Genomic DNA, 24,198 nt, shown 5'->3' on the forward strand with positions numbered 1-24,198 from the left:
CTACTGAGGTAAGTCCATCTTCTCTAGTTATTTTTGGCCCACAATATGATACTCGTCCTACTGCAATTAGGAAAGAGCCCAGATCATGCACCATGCCCTCTACTTCTCATCCCAGAACAAACTTTGTGTCTCATCATCGTCTATCCCTTGTTTGTTGTCAATTTTTGTCCGCTATTTCGTCCATACTTGTTCCACAGTTCTATCAGAAGGCTCTCAAACATCCAAGGTGGAAGGCAGTTATGGACGAAGAAATGCAGGCCCTTTATGAAAATTAGACATAGACTCTAGTCCCACTTCCATTAGATAAGAAACATGTCGGTTGCAAATGGGTGTTTACTGTGAAACTCAATCCAGATGGGTCTGTAGATCGGTTAAAAACTCATCTTGTTGCTAAAGGTTATACACAATGTTATGTCATTGATTATGAAGAAACTTTCTCTCCAGTGGCAAAATTGAACTTGGTATGTATGTTATTATCTCTAGTAGCTCACTCTTCTTGGCAGGTATATCAATTTGATGTCAAAAATGATTTTCTCTCCAATGGCCAAAAATGAGGAGAAGGCGTTTTTAGACCAATAGATGGATAAAAAGTGATCAGGTTTTACTCAAGATGGAGATCAAAAAAATAATTCCTCTAGTGACAAGATAATTAAAAAAACTTAAAAAAACCCAACAAGAAAGTTTTGAAGCAGAACATAATAATGAAAACTTTCTAAAAAATAGACTTCTCAAATAAAGCAATTACTTGACCAATTTGCAAAGAAAATATTCAAAAGATAATATATGGAATGAGAGATGTTTTATGACTAAGATTTGGAATTTAGAATGAGCAAACAGGCCTTCTAATTTAAGAATTTCAGACTTTGTCAAAAAAGGAAACTAAACTCTCAATGGGAAAGACTTCTATTAAGGAATCTAATGTAATATGAGATCAAACAAAAAAAAAATTTAAGAAAAGATACTCAAGTTGGTAAAATCTTGAATAGATTTTGAAAACAATTAGGAAACTCAACCAACATTAGCAACTCAAAAAGTGAGGCAAAAAAATGTGGTTTAAATTCGGATCTTCGCATGCAATAAGATACCAACATAATTTTTGATTATTTCAATGTGGATATCTCTCTATATAAAGATCAGATTGAGAAACAGTTTACTGGGATAAGAAGTAGACTCACATAAATTTCTTTTGAGATATAATTCTCAATATAATTCCTCAGTAATGTTGCTACAAATTATTTAGGAATTTGAGGCTTTCTACTACTACATAAAATCTTTCTATTGTTTGACCTTTACTGCTTCAGATATCGATTTCTCTTTCTAGAAAAATCTGATTTCAAATATTCTTTTTGAGTGGGAAACTAGACTTAAAATATATTTTCAACATTATATAATTTTATATATGAAATATACAGTAAGAGAGTAAAAAATCCAATGAAAAATAGGGATTTGAAAAGAAGACTAAAGGGGAAAATGAGAAACTCCCCTTTTTTTCCATCTTATTCTCCTTTTTCATCTCAAATATTTGCCCACTCTGATACCATGTTGATTTCTAAGGTCAACACTTAAACACAAGAGATCTCAAGGGAAGGAGACAAGAGAGGAACTCTAGCTCTTGGAAGAGAAAAGAGAAGAAACCATGAGAGAGAAAGAGGAGGAAAAGAGAGAAAGGTGTAAGGACGAATTTGAGCTAAGAGGGAAAGACTTGAATTCTCTACCCCACGCATTGAGGTTGTGTTTCGTTATAGGAAGGTCCTTACAATTGACTACAAATACCCTCAATATTACATGCTTCAAAAGGAAAAATACATAAGAGGGCATACAGTAGCTTACATATTTACAATTCTATGTCATCTCTATGAAAGTTCTCCTTATTTACTAGTTATGCCACCCCTAGACACATGAGTGTCTATTAACAGATACCAATTGTTAGCCGAGGTTGTGTCTCAAGAGGGGATGAATTGAGTATAAAATTAAAAATTAAGTTCTTGAAGTACAATTAAAATAAAAAAAATTGTTCATATTTAGAAGCATATGCACACAACTATTAAAAGGTAAAGATTTTTATTTCTTATGGTCCCCTAGTGGTAATTACCACCTAATAGTTAATGTACATTTTTTTCTATCCTGAAATGCTTAATTTACAATATCAAAGTAGCGAATAAATAAAGCAGGTTGGATTAAATAGGGTTCAAATCAAAGTATATTTACATCAAATTAAGTATGCATTCAAAGTTGAATGTATGTGCACAAAAAAGCAAAGTATACACCATGGGTTTAGCAATGCTAAATTGCAAGATTTCTTACATGGTGTACTCTTACTGGTTGCTGCAGTGTGACTCTGCGATTGTTAATACTGTCACGCACTGCAGGCCTCAGAAATTTGGCAGCCTGGAGAGCAGATTTTAATCTCCTCAGATGTCCAATGCACTGTCTATGGCAAGAACCAGTTGGGGTATTGCCGTGGGTGTTGCTCCATGTTTCCTGGCTCAGCTTTCTCTCATATTCCGAATGCCACTTCGCTTGCAAGTAAGCCAGTGATCTCCAAGCAGGGAGGGGCATGGAATTCTGCTCCAATGAGCTTCTTGCAGCTTCTTCCATGACCTGAAGGTACTGTCTGAGTTTTGCCAACGTAAACAACTGGTAGACATTTCAATAACCTATCATATGATTCCACTGCTCTGGCTATCTCTAAGGAGGGAGGGGCATAATGGCTAAAATACGAATATCGTTGTATTTCAAAACCGTTGTGTATGTTAGGACAGCAAATCTCCTGGATTCAGTTTATTCCCCGAGATTACGATTACAACCCTGAGATTATTAAAATCAAATCTCTTGAGCAAGATCCTGTAACAAGCTACTGCAAGACAACTCATTTCCTACTGAAACACAACCCGGCTTCCTAGATTTTTTATCACACAAAATAAATGAAATAAACGGTAAAGAAATCAGTTGATCTGCTCTGTTATTTCTTTCACGGAGAAATTTTCAGCGAGAGCAGAGAAAGAAAAAAGTGAAAGAATGGGGATGGGAAAGAGAAAGCTGGAGATGAAGAAGATTGAGAATCGACAAGCTTTGCAAGTCACCTTCTCCAAGCGGAAGAAGGGACTGTTCAAGAAAGCTGAGCAACTCTCCTTTCTAACCGGCGCTTCCGTCCTCGTCGTTGCCTTCTCTCCCGCCGGCAGGCCCTTTGTCTTCGGAGACGAGGGTTTGTTGCAGCGCTATCTCGAAGGCCAGACGAACATCCCAAAGGCGGTGGAAGACGAAGATCCCTTTGTCTCCTTGGACAACATCGACTTGGAGCAATGCACCCTTGATGAGCTCGAGCTTTTGATCGCCAATCTGCAGGAGGAAGAAACCACGATACTGGAGCTCGCGGACGAATTGAATGCGACCAAACCGGCCTCTGGGCAGCAGTTGACGTTGGAGGCTGCACCTGCTGCTGTAATTGACGGACTGGAGGCTACCCAACTGTATCACGATCTTGAGATATTTCTTATGGACACCGAAGAAGAAGGAAATACCTCGTCCGAGATTTCGCTACCGTCGGAAGATTTCTTTAATGCTTTGCCGCCACTGGATGTCTCCGACGAAGATTTCTTTAATGATTTGCCGCCACTGGATGTCTCCGACTACTACCTGGATTCATTGCTGCGTTGATGTTGGTTTTTTTTTTAATTTTTATACTGTTTGGTTGCTCAATGATCCAGCGAGCTCGTTAATCCTCGTCCAGTATATCTCTGCTGGTATCTTCATTATTCTCATCAATCCAGTAAATCTCTGGAAAGTTGCCTCCGAGCCAGCACACAGATTACTGAATATTGCTCGACTCTTCGCTGGGCTGTACTCTAGCCCTTTATACGCTAACATAACTTGCTGGTTCATCGCCAACCTATATCTTTTATTGCCTCTGCTGGAAAGTCATCTAGCCTGTTACGGATTGATCTCTCTGTTCCTATAATTGATGTCTATCGTTAATCAAGCATCTCTGTCAGATTGGTTTATTTCCGGAAGTTCCCGCTCTGTCTCTGCTGGTTCACGGTAATCGGGTGGTTCTCATCCTGCTATTGATGTGGCTTGATTTATTTTTCCGAAATTTTCTTTCACTCTGCTGCTGAGTTGCTGTTCCGCTCTGTTTGGATGCCAGCGCTCTCCGAGGAAGACGACCGACCTTAACGAAAAGACGCATTGTTGAAAATTTTAATTTTTCTTAAGTTAGGAAACTCATCGCTGGTTTTGAGTCTGGCGCGACCCAACTCGGACCGAGCCGACATCACCCAGTGACCCTGCTGCCCCAGCTTTTGCTTCCGTTATGCAGAGTCAACTCGGGTCAACTCGGACCGATACAACCCGGTCCAGTTCAACTCGGTCTGATCAACCCGACTTGGCTCACTTATTTTGATGCCTTGGTTATACGTGTCCAGATCCCGAGTTCTATACCTATTTCTTTTGTGACGCGGCTATATTGGTTTGATACCTGACTCCGCTCGACTCGATCCTTTTCTCCAACAGGATTATTATCTTGGATTATTACTCGGTTTTTACATATTATTTGGTATAACTTCTTTATTTAGTGATGCACTATCTGAGGATTATTTTATGAGTCATTTTTGAAGATTTTCATTGTTCGGTATGTGATATTGCGCCCAAACCCATTTTAGCTACTGTTACTATGTCTCTTTGGCTGAGATATTATTATTGAAGAAGGACTTCTCAGTTGTTGATTTTTGTCAGTATTGTTTATTCTAATGAAGAAGAAATCACACAGTGGCCCCATAATATTATCTTTTGGGTAATTACCCATTACCCCCCTTAATTCGCATTTATTACTCATACCATTTGAGAGTCGGTGTCCTGTGGAGGGACACTATGATGGAAGAGTTTTATTACACTTATGAGCACTGCGTATAGACCCACTACTGACAGAAGATAGGAGTGTGCCCTACATCCAGCATGAGTTATGACTGGAGTATAGAGCGATATCATACGGCTTGGAGTGATTTTATTCTCACTTATTTGATGCCAACTGGGCCTCATGGAAGAGACCACCAGCGTGATAGGGAGTGTTGGAAGATATGGAGAACTGTCATTTTATATAAGAAGATCATATACATCGTTAGCAGTAAGTTGGGAATTCATGTTCTCTCACCACAAGCTTGAGGGGGAGTGTTGGAAGATGGACCAAGGCCACACAACCAAGGCCCACATATCTAATGTGTTGGAAGATGGGCCCAAACCCATAAGACCAAGGAAGGCCAACACATCCAAGAGATGTAGAAGATGGGCTCAAGGCCCATATACCAAGGAGAAGGCCCACATACCTATACAACGATGGCAAGACGGTAAATAAAGAGTCATCTCATAGAGATGGCATTGATGTAATTAGGTTAAGTTCTAGGGGTATTATTGTAATACTATAGCTTAATTAATCTCTAAATTGAGCTTGGGGGGAGGGTTAGGATAACAAATCCAAAACCTCTTCTTCTTCCCATTCCCAATGGGTGTCTCCCTCTTTTTCCCCATGAGCTAAATCCATGGAGTCTTGAAAATTAACAATTATAATTCCTAATTTAATTAAGGCTAATTTATAAAGATACCTTCTTAGATATCATATTTCTTAATTAATTGACATTTGAATGCGATAAAAAATTAGGAATAAATTTCTTCACTTAAACCAAACTTTCTCCATTCAAAATTCAAAAATAGAACTAGGAGGAAAAACACAAGAGATTCTCCTAGCTACAAGTCAAGTTGAAGGAAGTTGATGAAAAACTTGATTTTGTTTCATTCTAGTTTCCCATTATATTGCAGACCCCGAATTCATTTGAGAAAGAGAAAAGTTAATATTCTTGGATTATCGGAAAGAATGATTGAGTAGATAATGAAAAATATTTCTTGGAGTTCAACTTTATTATATCACTCCAAATGGTTCAAATCCTATATTAAGTAGCCCAAGCTGATTGGCATACAACCATATATGTAGAAAGTTTCTGTTTAGGGTATTTCCTGGAATTAACTGTTGTTTGTCGAATTGGTGGTCCAAGTGGCATGCTTAGATATCCTCCCTAGTGCCTTTGTTAGGTTCAACTACCCCAAACTACAAATTGTTTCCACTTGCACAATTCATTGACCTCATATCTTTTGAACTTGGATCTTCATTAAAATTGAATTCAGCTATCTCCTTATCATTGGCTCTTCCTACATGCGGCGGTCTAAGGTTCTCAAATTCACCGAATTAGCCGTAAGGTCTTATGAGATTTCATAGCATGTAACTTGGTTAACCATCCCTTCTAGAAGTTCCCACCATAATCCCACTAAACCCTTGACATCATTAAAATTACTTTTGTCAACTTTGCTTGACCTGTCCCCCTCAAACATTATTTGAGAATTGTTTTTGTCATACATGCCTTACTAGTATCCCTTAAATCATTAATGAGAATTACTTTCATCATCTATGCCTTACTAGCCCCCTTAAAACATTTAGCTACTACTCACTACAATTGTAGCCCCTTCAATGACCAATGAAGTGGCTACTCATGGAGGTGGCTCCCAACTTAACATAGTGGGAAAGAAATACTCTACAAATAGAGTAGCACTCGTCCTTAAAATGAAACTCAGGACTGATACAACATGATTAGCGGTTGATCATGTAAAAAAAATCTCCTTGTTGGAAGACACCTCAAGTGGCATTAATGTAGTAACATTACCCACATCAAGGAAGTGGCACAAAGAGTAAGTAAATGCTCTTCTCATAAAAATGATACAATAGTGTAATTAAAGAAAATGATATATATCTACATGTCTTTTCCTTTTGGAAGCTAGTAGCCCTAAGGGCATTGTAGTCATTGAAACCTTCCTTCATAAACTATAAATAGAGGCCCAAGGCAAGAAGTAGGTCATCAAGTCTCCCCTCTTCTCTCTCAAATTCGTCCTTAGACTTTTCTCTCAAAGTCTCTCCCTTTCTCCTCTCCTTGGCCGTCCTTCTATCTCTTCACCTCTCTTCCTTCTTCCTCTCTTTTTCTTCTCTTCTTCTTCTTCCTCTCCTCTCTCTCACCGTCTACTCGAGGACCTTATCTTGGGATCCTAAATCCAACATGGTTTCAGAGCAATGGGTTTAGGATCTCAACACCAAGGTGGTGATTAACCAAGTTCTATCAAGCTTCATGTATTGTTGTTGATGAAGATTCTCCTCAAGAAAACCAACCTATCCTATGTAAGGGGCTTACATGTTGTAGAAGTAAATATTTTCATGGTTTATTTTAATTCAAACCATGATCCCAAGGAAATTTTTAGAAGTAAATATCTCGAGATTTAAATCTGAAGACATTTTTTTATGACATTGATGACAAATATGGATATTATTAGCTTTATGTGCAGCTGGTTCAGAGGTTCTATCCTGGATCCTATGTTTTTGCCTTCCCTACAAAACTTGGATAGGCCCAATTCATGTGTTTAACAGGTCACATGTTATGATTGTGCATGGTTCCATTGGAACAACTGAGCCAATGATTGTTCAGATTTATTTCTAAAACAACCTTAACCCTGTAATAACTTGATTTTGGTTCATGGAAGTTGTTCATATGAAAATTTTACAAGAATAATAATGGGATTTTCTCTCTGATGAGTTATATAGTGTGATGATTTTTTAGTATTTCGTTGAAGATTCCTCAAGAATGTACAAATTTGCTAGTTTTTCAAAATCACTTATTTTTATCAATGGTTACATGGAGGGGTTCTTATGTGAGGTCTTGGGTTTAATAGTATCACTAGGGATATAGGATTGTAGTTTATGTGTATAATCAATATTTATTAAAAAAAAAACTTCTTTGGAGTTGTGAAGTGCAATTTCTGCTTGATCTTGGGTGAAGCATCAAATCATTTCCTTTGAATAGTTCTTGGATTTTATTGTTTTTTGTTTGCTCATTGGAGCTATTGGGTAGTGAGCTGGGTTTCTAGTTTGCTTAACCACAAGAAGTATATACATTTCTTTGTTCTTGATGCTTACTTTTCAATCATTGGATTATATATTACCAAAACTGATGACAACTACCGGGTCACATGAGGATCTTTTTAAGGAGATTACTAAATATGATGGTATTCGAGAAGAATGATTACCTCCTTCAACTTGAAATGTTCATCCAAAAATAGTTAGTGATGATAAGTATTATCCCTATTTCAAGGTACCCTTTACACGAAATATTATTTGTGTTTATTCATTTTAAAGAATAATTATATTAACTTTCAATATGCAAATTTCATAATTCCATTAGAGCAATTGATGGGTTATCAGATTGCTATGACGAAGAGATTGAAGGAGAGGAACAATTAGAAGTTGTTGGGGATGATATAACATTTGGACAAAACCAAGAAGAAGATGAAGACGATTTGTAGGAGCTAATTGACCACCTACAGTCTCAAAATCAAGGAGAAAAAGGAGAAATGAACATACTAAATTAGCTAACCATTTTCGTAACGATATAATAGCTCAAATGTGGGACAATTATGAAGAGTACAATAGTTGATTTAACATGACCAATTTATTTTTATATAAAAAAAGTTTTAAAATTTGTATTTGACATTTTATTTTATTGAAATTTATCGAATAAGTATGGTAATGTGAGAGATTAATTATTCACGTCATTTATTTCCCTTGAATAGGCACTAACAAATCTATTTAATTTTTCTTAAAAAAAAATAAATTTTCCATTTTATTTCCTAGTAAGGCACTAATAGGTTTTATCTGAAGGTTTCTTAGAAATGTATATCCTATGAAAAACATTTCTAGCTTTTTTAGGATATAGATGTCTAACCAAGAGCACTAATGGGGCCTAAGTAGATATGTGTTTCCAAGAAACATTAAGACAATGGTCCCTCCAAACGTATTTCTACCTTGAAATATTTTTTAATTTTCTCATCACCTAAAGTGGTGATGAGAAAATATATGCAAAAATCAATCAAACTAATGTTAAAAAAAAATTGATGTAGTGAAATAACTAGCTTCAGTTCAACCCGGGTGAACTTGATTTGACCGCCATTGACCTAGTATGATATCATCCAAACTTTAAAATAAAATAAAATAAAAAATTGACCAGGTAAGCTCTCTTCCTATTATCTAGATTTAAGTAGTAGGGAGGTGAAGGCTAGGGGTGGCATCAAGCCAAGCCAAGCTCGAACCTGCATATGTTCGAGCTTGGCTTGATCTGAATACTTTGAACTCGAGCTCAGCCTCGAGCCTAAAATTGGAATCAAGCTCCAACGAACATTTAAAACTATAAAAAATATAAAAAAAAATATTGTGATGAACTTAGTACCATTGAGTTGCAAGCTATTGTAGAATGTGTCCAAGCGTTTGCAATGGAGCATACTAATGTATAGTTACCAACTTAATAGACCTAAAAGAAAGAGCAAACACCTCCACCAATAGTGTTTATTCCATTGGTAAACAACAACATTAGATGTTGAGGGATAAAAAAGGGTTGAACGATCGATCGTATTTGAGGTAAATAAGAACAACTATCAACTAACTAAAGAGGGAATTGACGAGACCTATTAGAGTAAAGGGTATTTTCATAAAAAAAAATTATGCTAACAAGTTGGCTCACGAACTAATAAGTCGAGCTTGAAAAATCTCGAGTTTGGCTGGTTATACTTAATGAGCCTTATTTCTAGTTTGAGCTCGAGCCAAGCTCAAGAAAAACTGAAATGAACCGAGATTTTTTCAAGCCAAGCTCGAACGGTTTCTGAGTCAATTTGGCTTGGTGCCACCCCTAAGTGGAGTGTTGCCCCACCTCTTCTGGTTTTCATTGACTATTAGAAAATAACTAATCAAAACCGCCTTTTAAATCTGAAAGTTTTTGAAATGGCGAGATATAAAATGCTTATGTTCTAGAAGTTCTACTTAGAAGCATCAAAATCATGTCTTGAATATACAAAGCAAACATAGATAAGAAAACTAGCTAACAACAATTAAGATATATCTCATTTTCCCTATTATCCAATGCATAAAGAATTCCAAAAAGAATAAGTGGAATAAAGGGTAGTAAGGCAGCAAAAATGAGTTTTTTTCATAGTCATGCAACTCTAGTGATGAGGACTCCAAAGAGGGGAAGGTATATTAGAAATTATTAGTAATATATTATAATAGATTTAATTTTTACAAGATATTTTTTATTTTATTTTTTTATTAATAAGTTAAGAAAGATTTTAAATTGTTTGAATTAATAATTATTAAAAATCATAATTATATTTATTTATTAAAGTAAATATATCAAAATAAAATACTTTACCAATTTTTATTTTTATAATGCCCAAATGCTTAATCAACTTGTTACTTTTTAATATCAAAATTCTCTCTTAAAATATTAATTAAAATCAATATTAAAAACCATAAATTTATTTAAAAAAGTGGGTATTTTACTATAAAAAATTACTTTTATAGATTTAATTTTATAACATAGTTTTATTTAAATAAACTAAAATATATTTTAACAATTTTAAATTAATAAATAACCCAAAAAATATTTTTTTAATAAAATAAATAAAATTAAAATGATTAAAAAATTCTAATTTTTATAATATCCAAATGTTAATCAAAATTTTACATTAAAATAACTAAATCCTCACTTTAAAAATAGTCATTAAAAATAAGGAATTTATAAAAAATAAAAATAATTTAACGAATCCTTATTTTTATAATTTCAAAATTTTACTTTAAAATATCTAAATTCTCACTCTTAAAATAGTTATTAAAAATAAGGAATTTATCAAATAAAAAGGGTATTTAATTATATAAAATTAATTTTATAGATTTAAATTTTATTTTAGATAGTTTGATTTGTTTAAAATAAAATAATTTTAACACGTTTTAAATTAATAAATAATTTTAACATGTTTTTAATTTATTAATAATTTTTAAAAATAATTAGTTATTTAACTTAATTTATCAATATAAATGATAAAAATTACTTAATTATATAATATCCGTATTGTTAATTTTTTAATACCTTCTCTGCCCTCTAATTGCAAAACATCAAATCAAATAGAAAACTACCAATTTCGTTCACATATTTTAACATCAAATAGGAAACTACCGAAGCTGGTGATCAATTAGGAAAGCAGGGTTTCTTAGATTTTTATCAGACAAATAAACGAAATAAATGGTAATTTTTTTTTTTACGTCTTTATGAAGGAATCAGTTCTGCTATGTTGTTTCTTAAGAAAAAATTTAGAGCGAGAGCAAAGAAAGAGAAGCGAGAGAGAAGCCATGGGAAAGAGGAAGCCGGAGATGAAGAAGATTGAGAATCGTCAAGCTCTGCAAGTCACCTTCTCGAAGCAGAAGAAAGGACTGTTCAAGAAAGTTGATCAACTCCCCATTCTAACCGGCGCTTCAGTCCTCGTTGTTGCCTTCTCTCCCGCCGGTAGGCCCTTTGTCTTCGGAGACGAGGGTTTGATGCAGCACTACTTCGAAGGCGAGACGAGCTTCCCAAAGGCAGTGGAAGACGAAGAGCATTTGTCCTTGGACAACATCAACTTGGAGCAATGCAGCGTTGATGAGCTCGAGCTTTTGGTTGCCAATCTGGAGGAGAAAGAAGCCAATATACCGGAGCTCGCGGAGGAATTGAATGTGACAAAGCCGGCCTCTGGGCATCAGTTGACATTCCCGACGTTGGAGGCTACACCAGCTGCTGTAATTGACGGAGTGGAGGCTACACAACTGCATGACAAGCTTGAGATATTTCTTATGGAGACCGAAGAAGAAGGAAATACCTTGTCCGAGATTTCATCAACATCGGAATATTTCTTTATTGATTTGCCGCCACTGGATGCCACCAACTACTACCTGGGCTTCTATGCCTGATCCTGGGGTTGAGTTTTTTTAATTTTTGTACTGTTTGATTGCTCACCATTTCTGGGTTCTCACACTGTATTTCTGTGTTTGACACATTTGGTTTTTTATTCTGTAGAGAGATGATTATACCTTATTCTAATTAATTACTTGACTCTCAAAAATCTCTTTTGGATTGAATAATAATTCTTGCTCAGTTTACTTCTTTACCGTATTTACTTCATGGCAGCTTGTGTATTGGTTTCTGTGAATCTCTTGCCCGTCTGGAGACTGGAAGAGATGTAAATTAGTTTTATATTTTTCTTAAATCAAAGGTAGTAGACGATTATTAACCCTTCAATTCTGGTTCTAGGAATGAATGATTACTTGGGTTCTAGTCATTTTGATGTGGATTTGGATCCGTTCTTAACATGGTATTAGAGTGGCGTGTTTGTTTTGTTGGACTTAGTTTGTTCCATGTTCAGTTTTTACCTTATTTATGTTGCCTTTGTGTTAGGGTTGTTGTCTATCTGTTTAGACAGGGCAGTGAGGGGCTTTTCTTGTAAATTATCCCATATTTCCAAATGCTAGGAGAAATCCTGTGATGATTAATTGGGAAATGACATCCTAATCTTGGCTAGTCGTTTTGTGATGGACTTGAACCCTTATTATATTATTTTTGGGATAAATTGCGCTGTCGCTAGAAGGAATACTAAATGTAGTATTCATTAAAATAAATCCAACACTAGCAAATAAGAAGTCACTTGCTGGAGGATTTTTTTGGTTTGTCTCTTTTCATTTTATATGTTATTGAATGCTTAGGTGTGTGTAGTTTCACTTTCAAAATAATTTCCTATCATTGAAAGCAAAATATTTTTTGCTTTCTTGACTCTTTATTACTAAAACCAAAAAAAGAGTAGGATGGCAAAAAAAAAATTTCACTTCAAAGGTAGAAAAGGTTGTTTTAAAAGTTTATTCACAGTGTTTGCACTTGGTGGTCTGTTCTAATGATTAGTGAAGTATTTTTTTAGGAGTTTTATTTTTTTGAAGTATTTGTGTTGGGCATTCAAATACTCAATTCAAAGAGTATCCGAACACTTGGATATCACATCTTTGTTTCCTTTTATGGGCTTTTGTCAGCAACATATTTGCATGAACTAAATATGCTGTTGTCTTTGACCTCTGCAGTATTGATAAAAAGTTCTCTCAAAATACAACCAAATACAACCATTGTGTTGAGGAAATGCAATTATGTAGAGTACAATAGTTGATTTAACATGACCAATTTTTTTTTAAATAATTTTTTTTAAAAATTTTGTATTTGACATTTTTATTTTACTAAAAAATTATTGGATAAATATGGTAATGTGTGAGATTATTTTTTAACTCTCATTTATTTTCCTGGAAAAGGCACTAATGTATCTATTTAATTTTCCTTGATTTCCTAATAAGGCACTAAATAGGTTTTTATCTTAAGGTTTATTTTGGAAATTTATATCCTAGGAAAAGCTAGAAATGTTTTTCCTACGATATAAATTTTCAACCAAGGGCACTAATATGGCCTAATAAGATTTCATACTAAAGGTTTCAAGGAAATGTATATCCTAGGCAAAAAAATTTCTGGCTTTTTTAGGATCTAAAATATCAAGATATAAAATGCTTAAGTGCTAGAAGTTCCGCTTAGAAGCATCAAAATCATATCTTGAATATACAAAGAAAAGTTAGATAAGAAAAATAGCTAACAACAATTAGGAGAGATCCCATTTTCCCTATTATCCAATCCGAAGAGAATTCCAAAAAATATAAGTAGAATAAAGGCTAGTAGGGCGAGCAAAAGGAGCTTTCTTCATAGACATGCAACTCCAATGCCTAGGACTCTGGGGAGGTGGGGAGGGCATTTTGAAAGTTACCTAGTGAAAGTAAAGGTGAAACTAAATTACTTTTTTTTGTGTTAGTGTGCACAAAGGAAAATATAGTGAAAAGTATAAAAGAAAAGTATATAAGAAATTTATTAATAAAATACTCTAATAGATTTAACTTTTATCAAATATTTTTTATTTAATTTTTCCATTAATAAGTTAAGAAATATTTTAACTTGTTAAAATTAATAAATAATTAATAAATTGAAATAAATATATATTTTTAATTATACATAAATTAAATATTTAACTAATTTTACCTTTATAATACCCAAATGCTCAATCAAATTTTTACTTTTAATATCTAAATTCTCAGTCTTAAAATATTGATTAAATATAAAATTAAAAACCATAAGTTTATGTAAATAAAAAAGAGGGTATTTTATTTTTTTAAATAATTTTATAGATTTAATTTTATAAGATTGTTTTATTTAACTAAAATAAAATATATTTTAACTTGTTTTTAAATTAATAAATAATTAAAAATAATGGCATTAAAGAATACGGAGAGTTCTTTCTAGAGTACAAAGGCGAGAGGGAGGAAGGGCCATTGGCTCGTGCACAAAGATCAAATTAAAGATTTTCTACTTGTACGTTTTTTAGGGAAGGAATGATGATAATTGCATTGTTGTGACATGCATTGAGTTTATGCATCCATTAATCAAAAGTATTACCATTACAACCCAAACATAATTAAAACCACCTCTCTTGTGTATTATTATCCCCATTTTATCAGCAAGGAAAAGGAAATAATGGCTAATTTATAGTCAAATAAGGGTTTCAAAACTGAAAGACAACTCATTTCAAGCCTCGACTTCGTAGATTTTTATAATACAAAAGAAATGAAAAAAAACTGTAAAATTTTTTGCGTTTTTATAAAGAAATCAGTTCATCTACTATGTTATTTCTTAAAAGAAATTTAGAGCAAAAGCAGAGAAAGAGAAACGAAAGAGAAGCCATGAGAAAAAGTAAGCTGGAGATGAAGAAGATTGAGAATTGACAAGCTCTGCAAGTCACCTTCTCGAAGCGGAAGAAGGAACAATTCAAAAAAGTTGAGGAGCTCTCCGTTCTAATCGGCTTCTAACCGGCGCTCTAGTTCTCGTTGTTGCCTGATTTCAGCTACAATTTCTATGACAAAGAAGTGTCGGGACTTGGGTCACTGTTGAGTGGATTATTGTATAGTAGAATGCTCACTACGAGTTCATTTCCCCTATTATCCAATCCATAAAGAATTCCAAAAAGTATAAGTGGAATAAAGGCTAGTAAGGCAAGCAAAATAAGATTTTTTCATAGTCCTGCAACTCTCTAGTGACGAGGACTCTATAGTGCACATTGAAATTGAATTACCTAGTGAAAGTGAATTACTTTTATCTGTTAGTGTGCGCAATGAAAAGTATAGTGGAAAGTATTTTTTTTTTATAGTGTATAGTAAAAAATATAGTGGAAAATATATAATAAATTTATTAATAAAATATTCTAATAGATTTAACTTTTATAAGATATTTTTTATTTAATTTTCCTATTAATAAGTTAAAAAATATTTTAAATTGTCTGAATTAATAAATAATTTTAAAAATAAATTAAATATATAAAAATAAAATACTTAACCAATTTTTACTTTTATAATGCCCAAATGCTTAATCAAATTGTTACTTTTTAATATCTAAATTGTCTCATAAACTAATAAATTAAATATAATATTCAAAATCATAAATTTATTTAAATAAAAAGAGGGTATTTTATTACCCAAAATTAGTTTTACTGATTTAATTTTATAACATAATTTATTTTAATTTTTTTAATAATATCCAAATGTTAATAAAATTTTTACTTTAAAATATCTAAATTCTCACTCTATAAATAGTCATTAAAAATAAGGAATTTATAACCCTGAGATTTTATTTTCATCTGACCATTACAACCTTAGGATCTCTTGTGCGAGATCCAGATTTTATCAGCAAGGAATGGAAATAATGGCTAAAATACGAATATCGTTGATAGTCGAAGTAGTATTTAAATACCGTTGGGACCCACCATGAGGTCGAGAGATGTCAACAATGGTCCTCAAACAAGTTGGCTCAAGCTAGGAGATAAAGAACATAAGCTGGAATTAAATAGAAGATTTGAAGATCAAGTGGGACCCACAAAGATACCACGAGTTGGTATCTCTATCAACATGAGTTGGAAGATCATGTGGGACCCACAAAGATAAGATCATGAGATGGATTTCTATCTTGGTTCACATGCTTAAAGAAGAGTTATAAGTTGAGTTAAATTAGTCTCTTAAATAGATAATGTAATCTTATCATGATAGGCTTATCTTAGAGAGTTCTAGTTGGAATGTAATTACGAGTCCTAAGATTACTTGTACATAGACTCTATCACCTCCTCAACTAAAAATAGAGGTATTTGTAACTAGAAGATTAATCAAGCAAGCCTCTTAGTTTCTCTTCTCTCGTGTGAAGCTCTCTCTCTCTCCAAACCTCTTTTATTTTTTCTTCTTCTCTCTCAACCCGAGAGTCTTTCTTGTTTTTCACCTTTTCTTTCTCTCTTCCCTTGCTTTAGGTATTATTCATTGGGTCCTAAATTCAACATAGTGTCAGAGTTAACAATTTAGAATCCCCATATGCTCTTTGAAGATATGATTAAAAGTTGCTCATAGAAGGCTCCTTATGAAGCAAGATTGAAGCTCATGCGATAAGTATTTATTTTTTATATTATTGATTTTATGCTACTTGTTTTTGGGTTTAGGAGGTGGTTTATAGTATGCCTGTTTTCATCTTATGAGTTTATGAAAATAAATGCATCTCGGATTATCTTTGATTAGAAGAAATTATCAAGCGATATGTTGTCGGTTTGCACAATATTTTGACCGAGACTAGTGCATATTGATTTTTTTAACTCAGTGGAAAAAAGATTCCTGGATAAAGAAGGATGATGTTGAGCCTTTTATGAGTCATTATCCATTAAAATTAATTACTTAGATTTTATGCTAAGCATCTCCGTTAACCAAGTTGGTTAAAGCCTTCCACTTGGTCATATTTTGATTACTTAATTGGAGAACTATTTTACAAATCGATTTTCCTACTATGGCTGAAGATAATATGAATCACAAGATTGACAGACTCAGAATCACCACCATAAGGAACTGGTCCACATCGGGTCATCGGTTTCTTATCACAAATGACCTAGTTGGTCATCTCACCAACTGAGGACCACATATTGATGAAGATGATATATTCTATACCAAATGGTTAAAGGAGGATACATTGTTTATTAGTTGGCTTATCAACAGTATGGAAGAGCATGTCTCCAATAATGTCATTCACCTAGAGACGACTAAACAAATTTGGGAGACATGCGCCAATTTGTATTCAAGCTCCGACAACTTACAAAGGCCATATGATATTTTACAATGGAGGCTTACCACCAAACAAGAAGACAATATAAATGAATATATGGATGCTTTCGAGGCTTTCTTCAAGAATGGAAGCTTGTCTAGCCAACCTCTACAGATATCTTTGTCCAAGATAAACAAAAAGAGGTCTTGATAACTGCCATATGCCTTGCAAACATTAAACCACATCTTGAAGTTGCTAAGACTCACCTTCTTAGCTCTTCCACGGTTCCCCACTTTTGATGATGTATGTGTTACACTTCTTCGTATTCAGAACACTTCTCCCTCTACTATTGAAATACCATCCACTATGCACTCTGGATATAGGGGAACACCATCTGACCAAGGCCGATGCCGAGGAAAAGGAAGAGGTGGAAGGATTGGTTTTGACTGAACAGATGAGAAGGAATGCACCCATTGTATGGAATATGGCCACAATAGAGACACATGCTTTCACCTGAAGGAATGCTCTATATGTGATAGATTGGGCCACTCTCGAGAAAGATGTTATAAGGCTAATGAGAATAAGGCTAACCAAGCCTTAGTAAGTGATACAAAATTGGAGCAGTCTACCACAACAATTGCAAAGAATACATTTTACTGATGAAGACTATGAATTGTTCCAGAAAATGAAGACCATGATGGGGTCCTCCCCAAGTACTTCTTCGCCAACCGCTGCCACCACCGCTTTAGGTATGATTTATGTGTCTTCTTCATCCAAGATAATTGACTTAGGAGCCTTTGAGCATCTTACAGGTAACAAACATCTACTATACTCAGTTTCTCCATGTCTTTCACATAAATTTGTTACCATTGCTGACGGTTCACAAAATAAAGTTCAAGGGAAAGGATCCACTTCTGTTACACCATCACTTCCGCTCACTGATATCCTTTTTGTTCTCACTTTTCCTCTGAATCTTTAATCAGTTAGTCAGCTCACCAAACATTTTAATTGATCTATCACTTTCTTACCCACTTCATGTGTGTTTTAGGATCTTACAATAAAGCGGGTGATTGGTGGAGGCCGTGAACAAGGGGGGCACTACTACCTGGATGTGCCACAAATAAATACAACATCCACCTGTGACATTGAAACCAGGTTATGGCACAACTGGTTGGGACATCCATCAACCCAATCTCTTCATCATATTTTTCCTAAAGCGAGGTCAGACCTTCATTGTGAAGCATGTCAAATGAGTAAACATCAGAGGTCAACATACTCACCTCATCCAGAAATTAAAAATGTCTCTCCTTTTTCATTAATTCATACTGATGTATGGGGACCCTTGAGTGACTCCAACATTTCTCAAGTAAAATATTTTATTACATTTATTGATGACTTCACTCGTACCACTTGGTTATTTTTTTTAAAGAGCGTTTTAAAATACCATTGATATTTTAAATCTTTTTATGCAATGGTACTCACTCCGTTTGGGCAAAAAATTAAAGTCCTTCGGTCGGATAATGCCAAAGAATACACATCCAAAGATCTTGACTCGTTTTGTCAAGAAAATGACATTATTCATCAGACATCATTTGCCTACACCCCTCAACAAAACGGAAGAACCATCATATTCTTGAGGTAGCTCGCGGATTACTATATGCCATGAAAGTTCCATGCTTTTATTGGCTGCATGTTTTCTTATAAACCGGTTACCCTCTTCCGTTCTTGGAAAAAAAATTCCCTACTCTCTGTTATTTCCTGATGATGATCCTTTTTCACTGCCTTTGAAAGTCTTCGGCAGTCAATGTTTTGTCCATATTTCCTCCCCAAGACACAATAAACTTGATCCAAAATCTATCAAGTGTATCTTTTTAGGATACTATAGTACACAAAAGTGTTATGTTTGCTATAATCCCACTCTTCAGCATTTACTTGTGTCTAGGGATGTCACATTCTTTGAATACTCTCCATATTATTTTGATAATGCTCCTCCAGGTTTATCTTCCGTACCAGGTTCTCCTCGACCAGTTGTGCCCCGTGCCACAGAAACTACTCTGCCCCCAGAAACAATGGTTGACACCACACCTGCTGAGTTTTCGGATCTATTGAGTTGCAAACATTTAGAACTTAGTACCATTGTGATGAAAATATAAAAAAAATATAAAAAAAATATTGTGATGAACTTAGTACCATTGAGTTGCAAGCTATTGTAGAATGTGTCCAAGAGTTTGCAATGGAGCATACTAATGTATAGTTACCAACTTAATAGACCTAAAAAAAAGAGCAAACACCTCCACCAATAGTGTTTATTCCATTGGTAAACAACAACATTAGATGTTGAGGGATAAAAAAGGGTTGAACCATTAGATGTTGAGGTAAATAAGAACAACTATCAACTAACTAAAGAGGGAATTGACGAGACCTATTATAGGAAAGGGTATTTTCATAAAAAAAAAATTATGCTAATAAGTTGGCTCACAAACTAACAAGTTGAGCTTGAAAAATCTCGAGTTTGGCTTGTAATACTTAATGAGCCTTATTTCTAGTTTGAGATTGAGCCAAGCTCAAGAAAAACTGAATTGAACTGAGATTTTTGCCCCACCTCTTCTGGTTTTCTTTGACTATTAGAAAATAACTAATCAAAACCGCCTTTTTAATCTGAAAGTTTTTGAAATGGCAAGATATAAAATGCTTATGTGCTAGAAGTTCTACTTAGAAGCATCAAAATCATGTCTTGAATATACAAAGAAAACATAGATAAGAAAACTAGCTAACAACAATTAAGATATATCTCATTTTCCCTATTATCCAATGCATAAAGAATTCCAAAACGAATAAGTGAAATAAAGGGTAGTAAGGCAGCAAAAGGAGCTTTTTTCATAGTCATGCAACTCTAGTGATGAGGAATCTAAAGGGGGGAGGAATATTAGAAATTAATTAATAAAATAATCTAATAGATTTAATATTTATAACGTATTTTTTATTTTTTATTTTTATTAATAATTTAAGAAAGATTTTAAATTGTTTGAATTAATAATTATTAAAAATAATAATTTTATTTATTTATTTAAGAAAATATGTCAAATTAAAATACTTTACCAATTTTTATTTTTATAATGCCTGAATGCTTAATCAACTTGTTACTTTTTAATATCGAAATTCTCTCTCAAAATATTAATTAAATACAATATTAAAAACAATAAATTTATTTAAATCAAAAGAGGGTATTTAACTATAAAAAATTAATTTTATAGATTTAATTTTATAACATAGTTTTATTTAAATATACTAAAATATATTTTAACAATTTTAAATTAATAAATAATCCATAAAATATTTTTTTAATAAAATAAATAAAATTAACATGATTAAAAAATCCAAAATTTTAAAATACCCAAATGTTAATCAATTCTTTACTTTAAAATAACTAAATTCTCACTTTGAAAATAGTGATTAAAAATAAGGAATTTTAAAAAAATAAAAATAAAAATATTTAACGAATCCATATTTTTATAATTTCAAAAATTTACTTTAAAATATCTAAATTTTCACTTTTAAAATAGTTATTAAAAATAAAGAATTTATCAAATAAAAAGGGTATTTAATTATATAAAATAAATTTAATAGATTTAAATTTTATTTTAGATAGTATGATTTGTTTGAAATAATAATTTTAACATGTTTAAAATTAATAAATAATTTTAATAAGTTTTTAATTTATTAATATTTTTTTAAAATAATTAGTTATTTAACTTTATTTATCAATATAAATGATAAAAATTACTTAATTATTTAATATCCGTATTGTTAATTTTTTAATAGCTTCTCTGCCCTCTGTTGCCAAAACATCAAATCAAATAGAAAACTACCAATTTCGTTCACATATTTTAACATCGAATAGGAAACTACCAAAGCAATGGTGATAAATTAGGAAAGCAGGGTTTCTTAGTTTTTTATCAGACAAAGAAATGAAATAAACGGTAAATATTTTTTGCGTCTTTATAAAGGAATCAGTTCTGCTATATTGTTTCTTAAGAAAAAATTCAGAGCGAGAGCAGAGAAAGAGAAGCGAGAGAGAAACCATGGGAAAGAGGAAGCTGAAGATGAAGAAGATTGAGAATCGTCAAGTTCTGCAAGTCACCTTCTCGAAGCGGAAGAAGGGACTGTTCAAGAAAGCTGATCAACTCTCCATTCTAACCGGTGCTTCAGTCCTCGTTGTTGCCTTCTCTCCCGCCGGTAGGCCCTTTCTCTTCGGAGACGAGGGTTTGATGCAGTACTACTTCGAAGACGAGACAAACTTCCCAAAGTCGATGGAAGACGAAGAGCATTTGTCCTTGGACAACTTCGACTTGGAGCATTCCAGCGTTGATGAGCTCGAGCTTTTGGTCGCCAATCTGGAGGAGGAAGAAGCCAATATACTGGAGCTCACAGACGAATTGAATGCGACCAAGGCGGCCTCTGGGCAACAGTTGACGTTGGAGGCTGCACCCGTTGCTGTAATCGACAGAGTGGAGGCTACCCAACTGCATCACGGTATTGAGATATTTCTTATGGATACCAAAGAAGAAGGACATACCTCGTCTGAGATTTCGCTAGCATCGGAAGATTTCTTTAATGATTTGCCGCCATTGGATGTCTCCGACTACTACCTGGATTCATTCCTGCATTGATGTTGGGTTTTTTAATTTTTATACTGTTTGATTGCTCACCATTTCGAGGTTCTGGCACTGTATTTCTGTGTTTGACATATTTGGTTTTTTATTCTATAGAGAGATGATTATACCTTTTTCTAATTAATTGACTACAAGACTAGAAGAGATGTAAATTAGTTTACAAAATCAAAGGTAGAAGGCGATTATTAACCCTAAAATCTATCAAAAAACCTAAAGTCCAACACTAGAATTGCATCTAAATGGAACCCAGAAATGATCGACCTATCTTGCACAAATTAAAACTTGTATAGGTATTGGGAAAGATCTGGACAACCAGATTGATCTTGCAGAAGTAACTTGTGGCCAGTTCTTTCCAATATAATTGTTAATTGTTCTTTTTAATCACTTTAACTCCCACTTAGGTCAAACAAGTGAAGACTTTTGTGTGGGGAAGAACCAAAAGAAGAAACAAATAAAACAATCTTCATCCATGACAAAAACCCACCGACTTTAATAAAGGAAAAGAGAAATATAGTACTAAATCCATATACTAAATTAGGGAGTCTAGTTCCTAACATCATACACCAGTTAAAACGGACATAGTTTAAAACACTTTCCGTTCAATTTCAAAGGTGGAAAAATAGCCCAACTTTAGGGCGCAATAAAAAGACTCCTCACTTTCGCAGGATATCTCAAACAAAAAAAACCCTTGGGTGAAGCATAAAAAGACTTGACTCAATCTGAATGTTGGGCACACTCCTATACTTTTTAGGTAGTGGGTTTATATGGATTTATGTAAAGTAACTTTAACAAAAATAATTGGAATAACGAACTTTGAGGAATTAAGGGTGTGAATAAAAAGATAACAGCTCTCATACTTCAAAAAGAAATGAAGCACACAATGCAGCTATTCATACTTCCAATTAAGAAAATGCATTTTTAGACCAATAGATGGATAAAAAGTGATAAGGTTTTACTCAAGATGGAGATAAAAAAAAATAATTCCTCTATTGACATAATAATTAAAAAAACTTAGAAAAACCCCAATAAGAAAGTTTGGAAGCAGAACATAATAATGAAAACTTTCTAAAAAATAGACTTCTCAAATAAAGCAATTACTTTTTAACACAACTTGACCAATTTTCAAAGAAAATATTCAAAAGATAATATATGGAATGAGATATGTTTTATGACTAAGATTTGGAATTTAGAATGAGCAAACAAGGCTTTCTAATTTAAGAATTTCAGACTTTAAAAAAAAGGAAACTAAACTCTTAATGGGAAAGACTTCTATTAAGGAAACTAATGTAATATGAGATCAAACAAAAACAAAATTAAGGAAAGATACTCAAGTTGGTAAAATCTTGAGTAGATTTTGAAAACAATTAGGAGACTCAACCAACATTAGCAACTCAAAATGTGGCTTAAATTCGTATCTTCACATGGAATAAGATACCAACATGATCTTTTATTATTTCAATGTGGATATCTCTATATATAAAGATCAGATTGAGAAACGATTTATTGGGATAAGAAGTAGACTCACATAGATTTCTTTTGAGATATAATTCTCAATATAATTCCTCAGTAATGTTGCTACAAATTATTCAGGAATGTGAGGCTTTCTACTGGTACATAAAACTTTTCTGTTGTTTGACCTTTACTGCTTCAGATGTCGATTTCTCTTTCTAGAAAAATCTAATTTCAAATATTCTTTTTGAGTGGGAAACTAGACTTAAAATATATTTCCAACATTATATAATTTTATATATGAAATATACAGTAAGAGAGTAAAAAATCCAATGAAAAATAGGGATTTGAAAAGAAGACTAAAGTGGAAAATGAGAAACTCCCCTTTTTTTTTCTTTTCTTTTTCTTCTTCTTCTTCTTCCTCCCCTTTTTTCCATCTTATTCTCCTTTTTCATCTCAAATATTTGCCCACTCTGATGCCATGTTGATTTCTAAGGTCAATACTTAAACACAAGAGATCTCAAGGGAAGGAGACAAGAGAGGAACTCTAGCTCTTGGACGAGAAAAGACAAGAAACCATGAGAGAGAAAGAGGAGAAAAAGAAAGAGAGGTGTAAGGACAAATTTGAGCCAAGAGGGAAAGACTTGAATTCTCTACCCCATGCATTGAGGTTGTATTTAGTTATAGGAAGGTCCTTACAATGACTACAATACCCTCAAGACTACATGCTTCAAAAGAAAAAATACATAAGAGGGCATACATTAGCTTACATATTTACAATTCTATGTATCTCTATGAAAGTTCTCCTTATTTACTAGTTATGTCACCCCTACACATGTAAGTGTCTATTAACATATACCGATTGTTAGCCCAGGTGGTGTCTCAAGAGGGGATGAATTGAGTATAAAATTAAAAATTAACTTCTTCAAGACTACTTGTTCTTCATTTAGATTTTGGTTTAATTTTGTGTGTGGTGCCTCCTAAAGGTAATGTAC

General features: G+C 33.5%; 1 protein-coding gene across 1 annotated transcript; it reads left to right on the plus strand.

Annotated features, from left to right (window-relative positions):
• The first annotated feature begins 10,050 nt into the window (after window positions 1-10,050).
• Window positions 10,051-11,854, plus strand: LOC137965197 (agamous-like MADS-box protein AGL15). The gene is made up of 2 exons (XM_068811565.1): window positions 10,051-10,106; window positions 11,215-11,854. Exons 1-2 carry the CDS (start codon window positions 10,051-10,053, stop codon window positions 11,852-11,854), a joined length of 696 nt encoding a protein of 231 aa, XP_068667666.1.
• The last annotated feature ends 12,344 nt before the right edge of the window (window positions 11,855-24,198 follow it).

Source organism: Aristolochia californica, unplaced genomic scaffold, assembly GCF_029961685.1.
Source record: "Aristolochia californica isolate CCGP_79_NKW_82.1479 unplaced genomic scaffold, dmAriCali1.0.hap1 SCAF_5, whole genome shotgun sequence".
NCBI lineage: Eukaryota > Viridiplantae > Streptophyta > Magnoliopsida > Piperales > Aristolochiaceae > Aristolochia > Aristolochia californica.

Bases quoted from the DNA above. Each gene is read 5' to 3' on its own strand.
- LOC137965197 (XM_068811565.1), top strand. From the start codon at position 10,051: ATGAGTTTTTTTCATAGTCATGCAACTCTAGTGATGAGGACTCCAAAG. The intron at 10,107-11,214 runs GTATATTAGAAA...TTGTTTCTTAAG, and splicing joins AGGACTCCAAAGAGGGGAAG to AAAAAATTTAGAGCGAGAGC.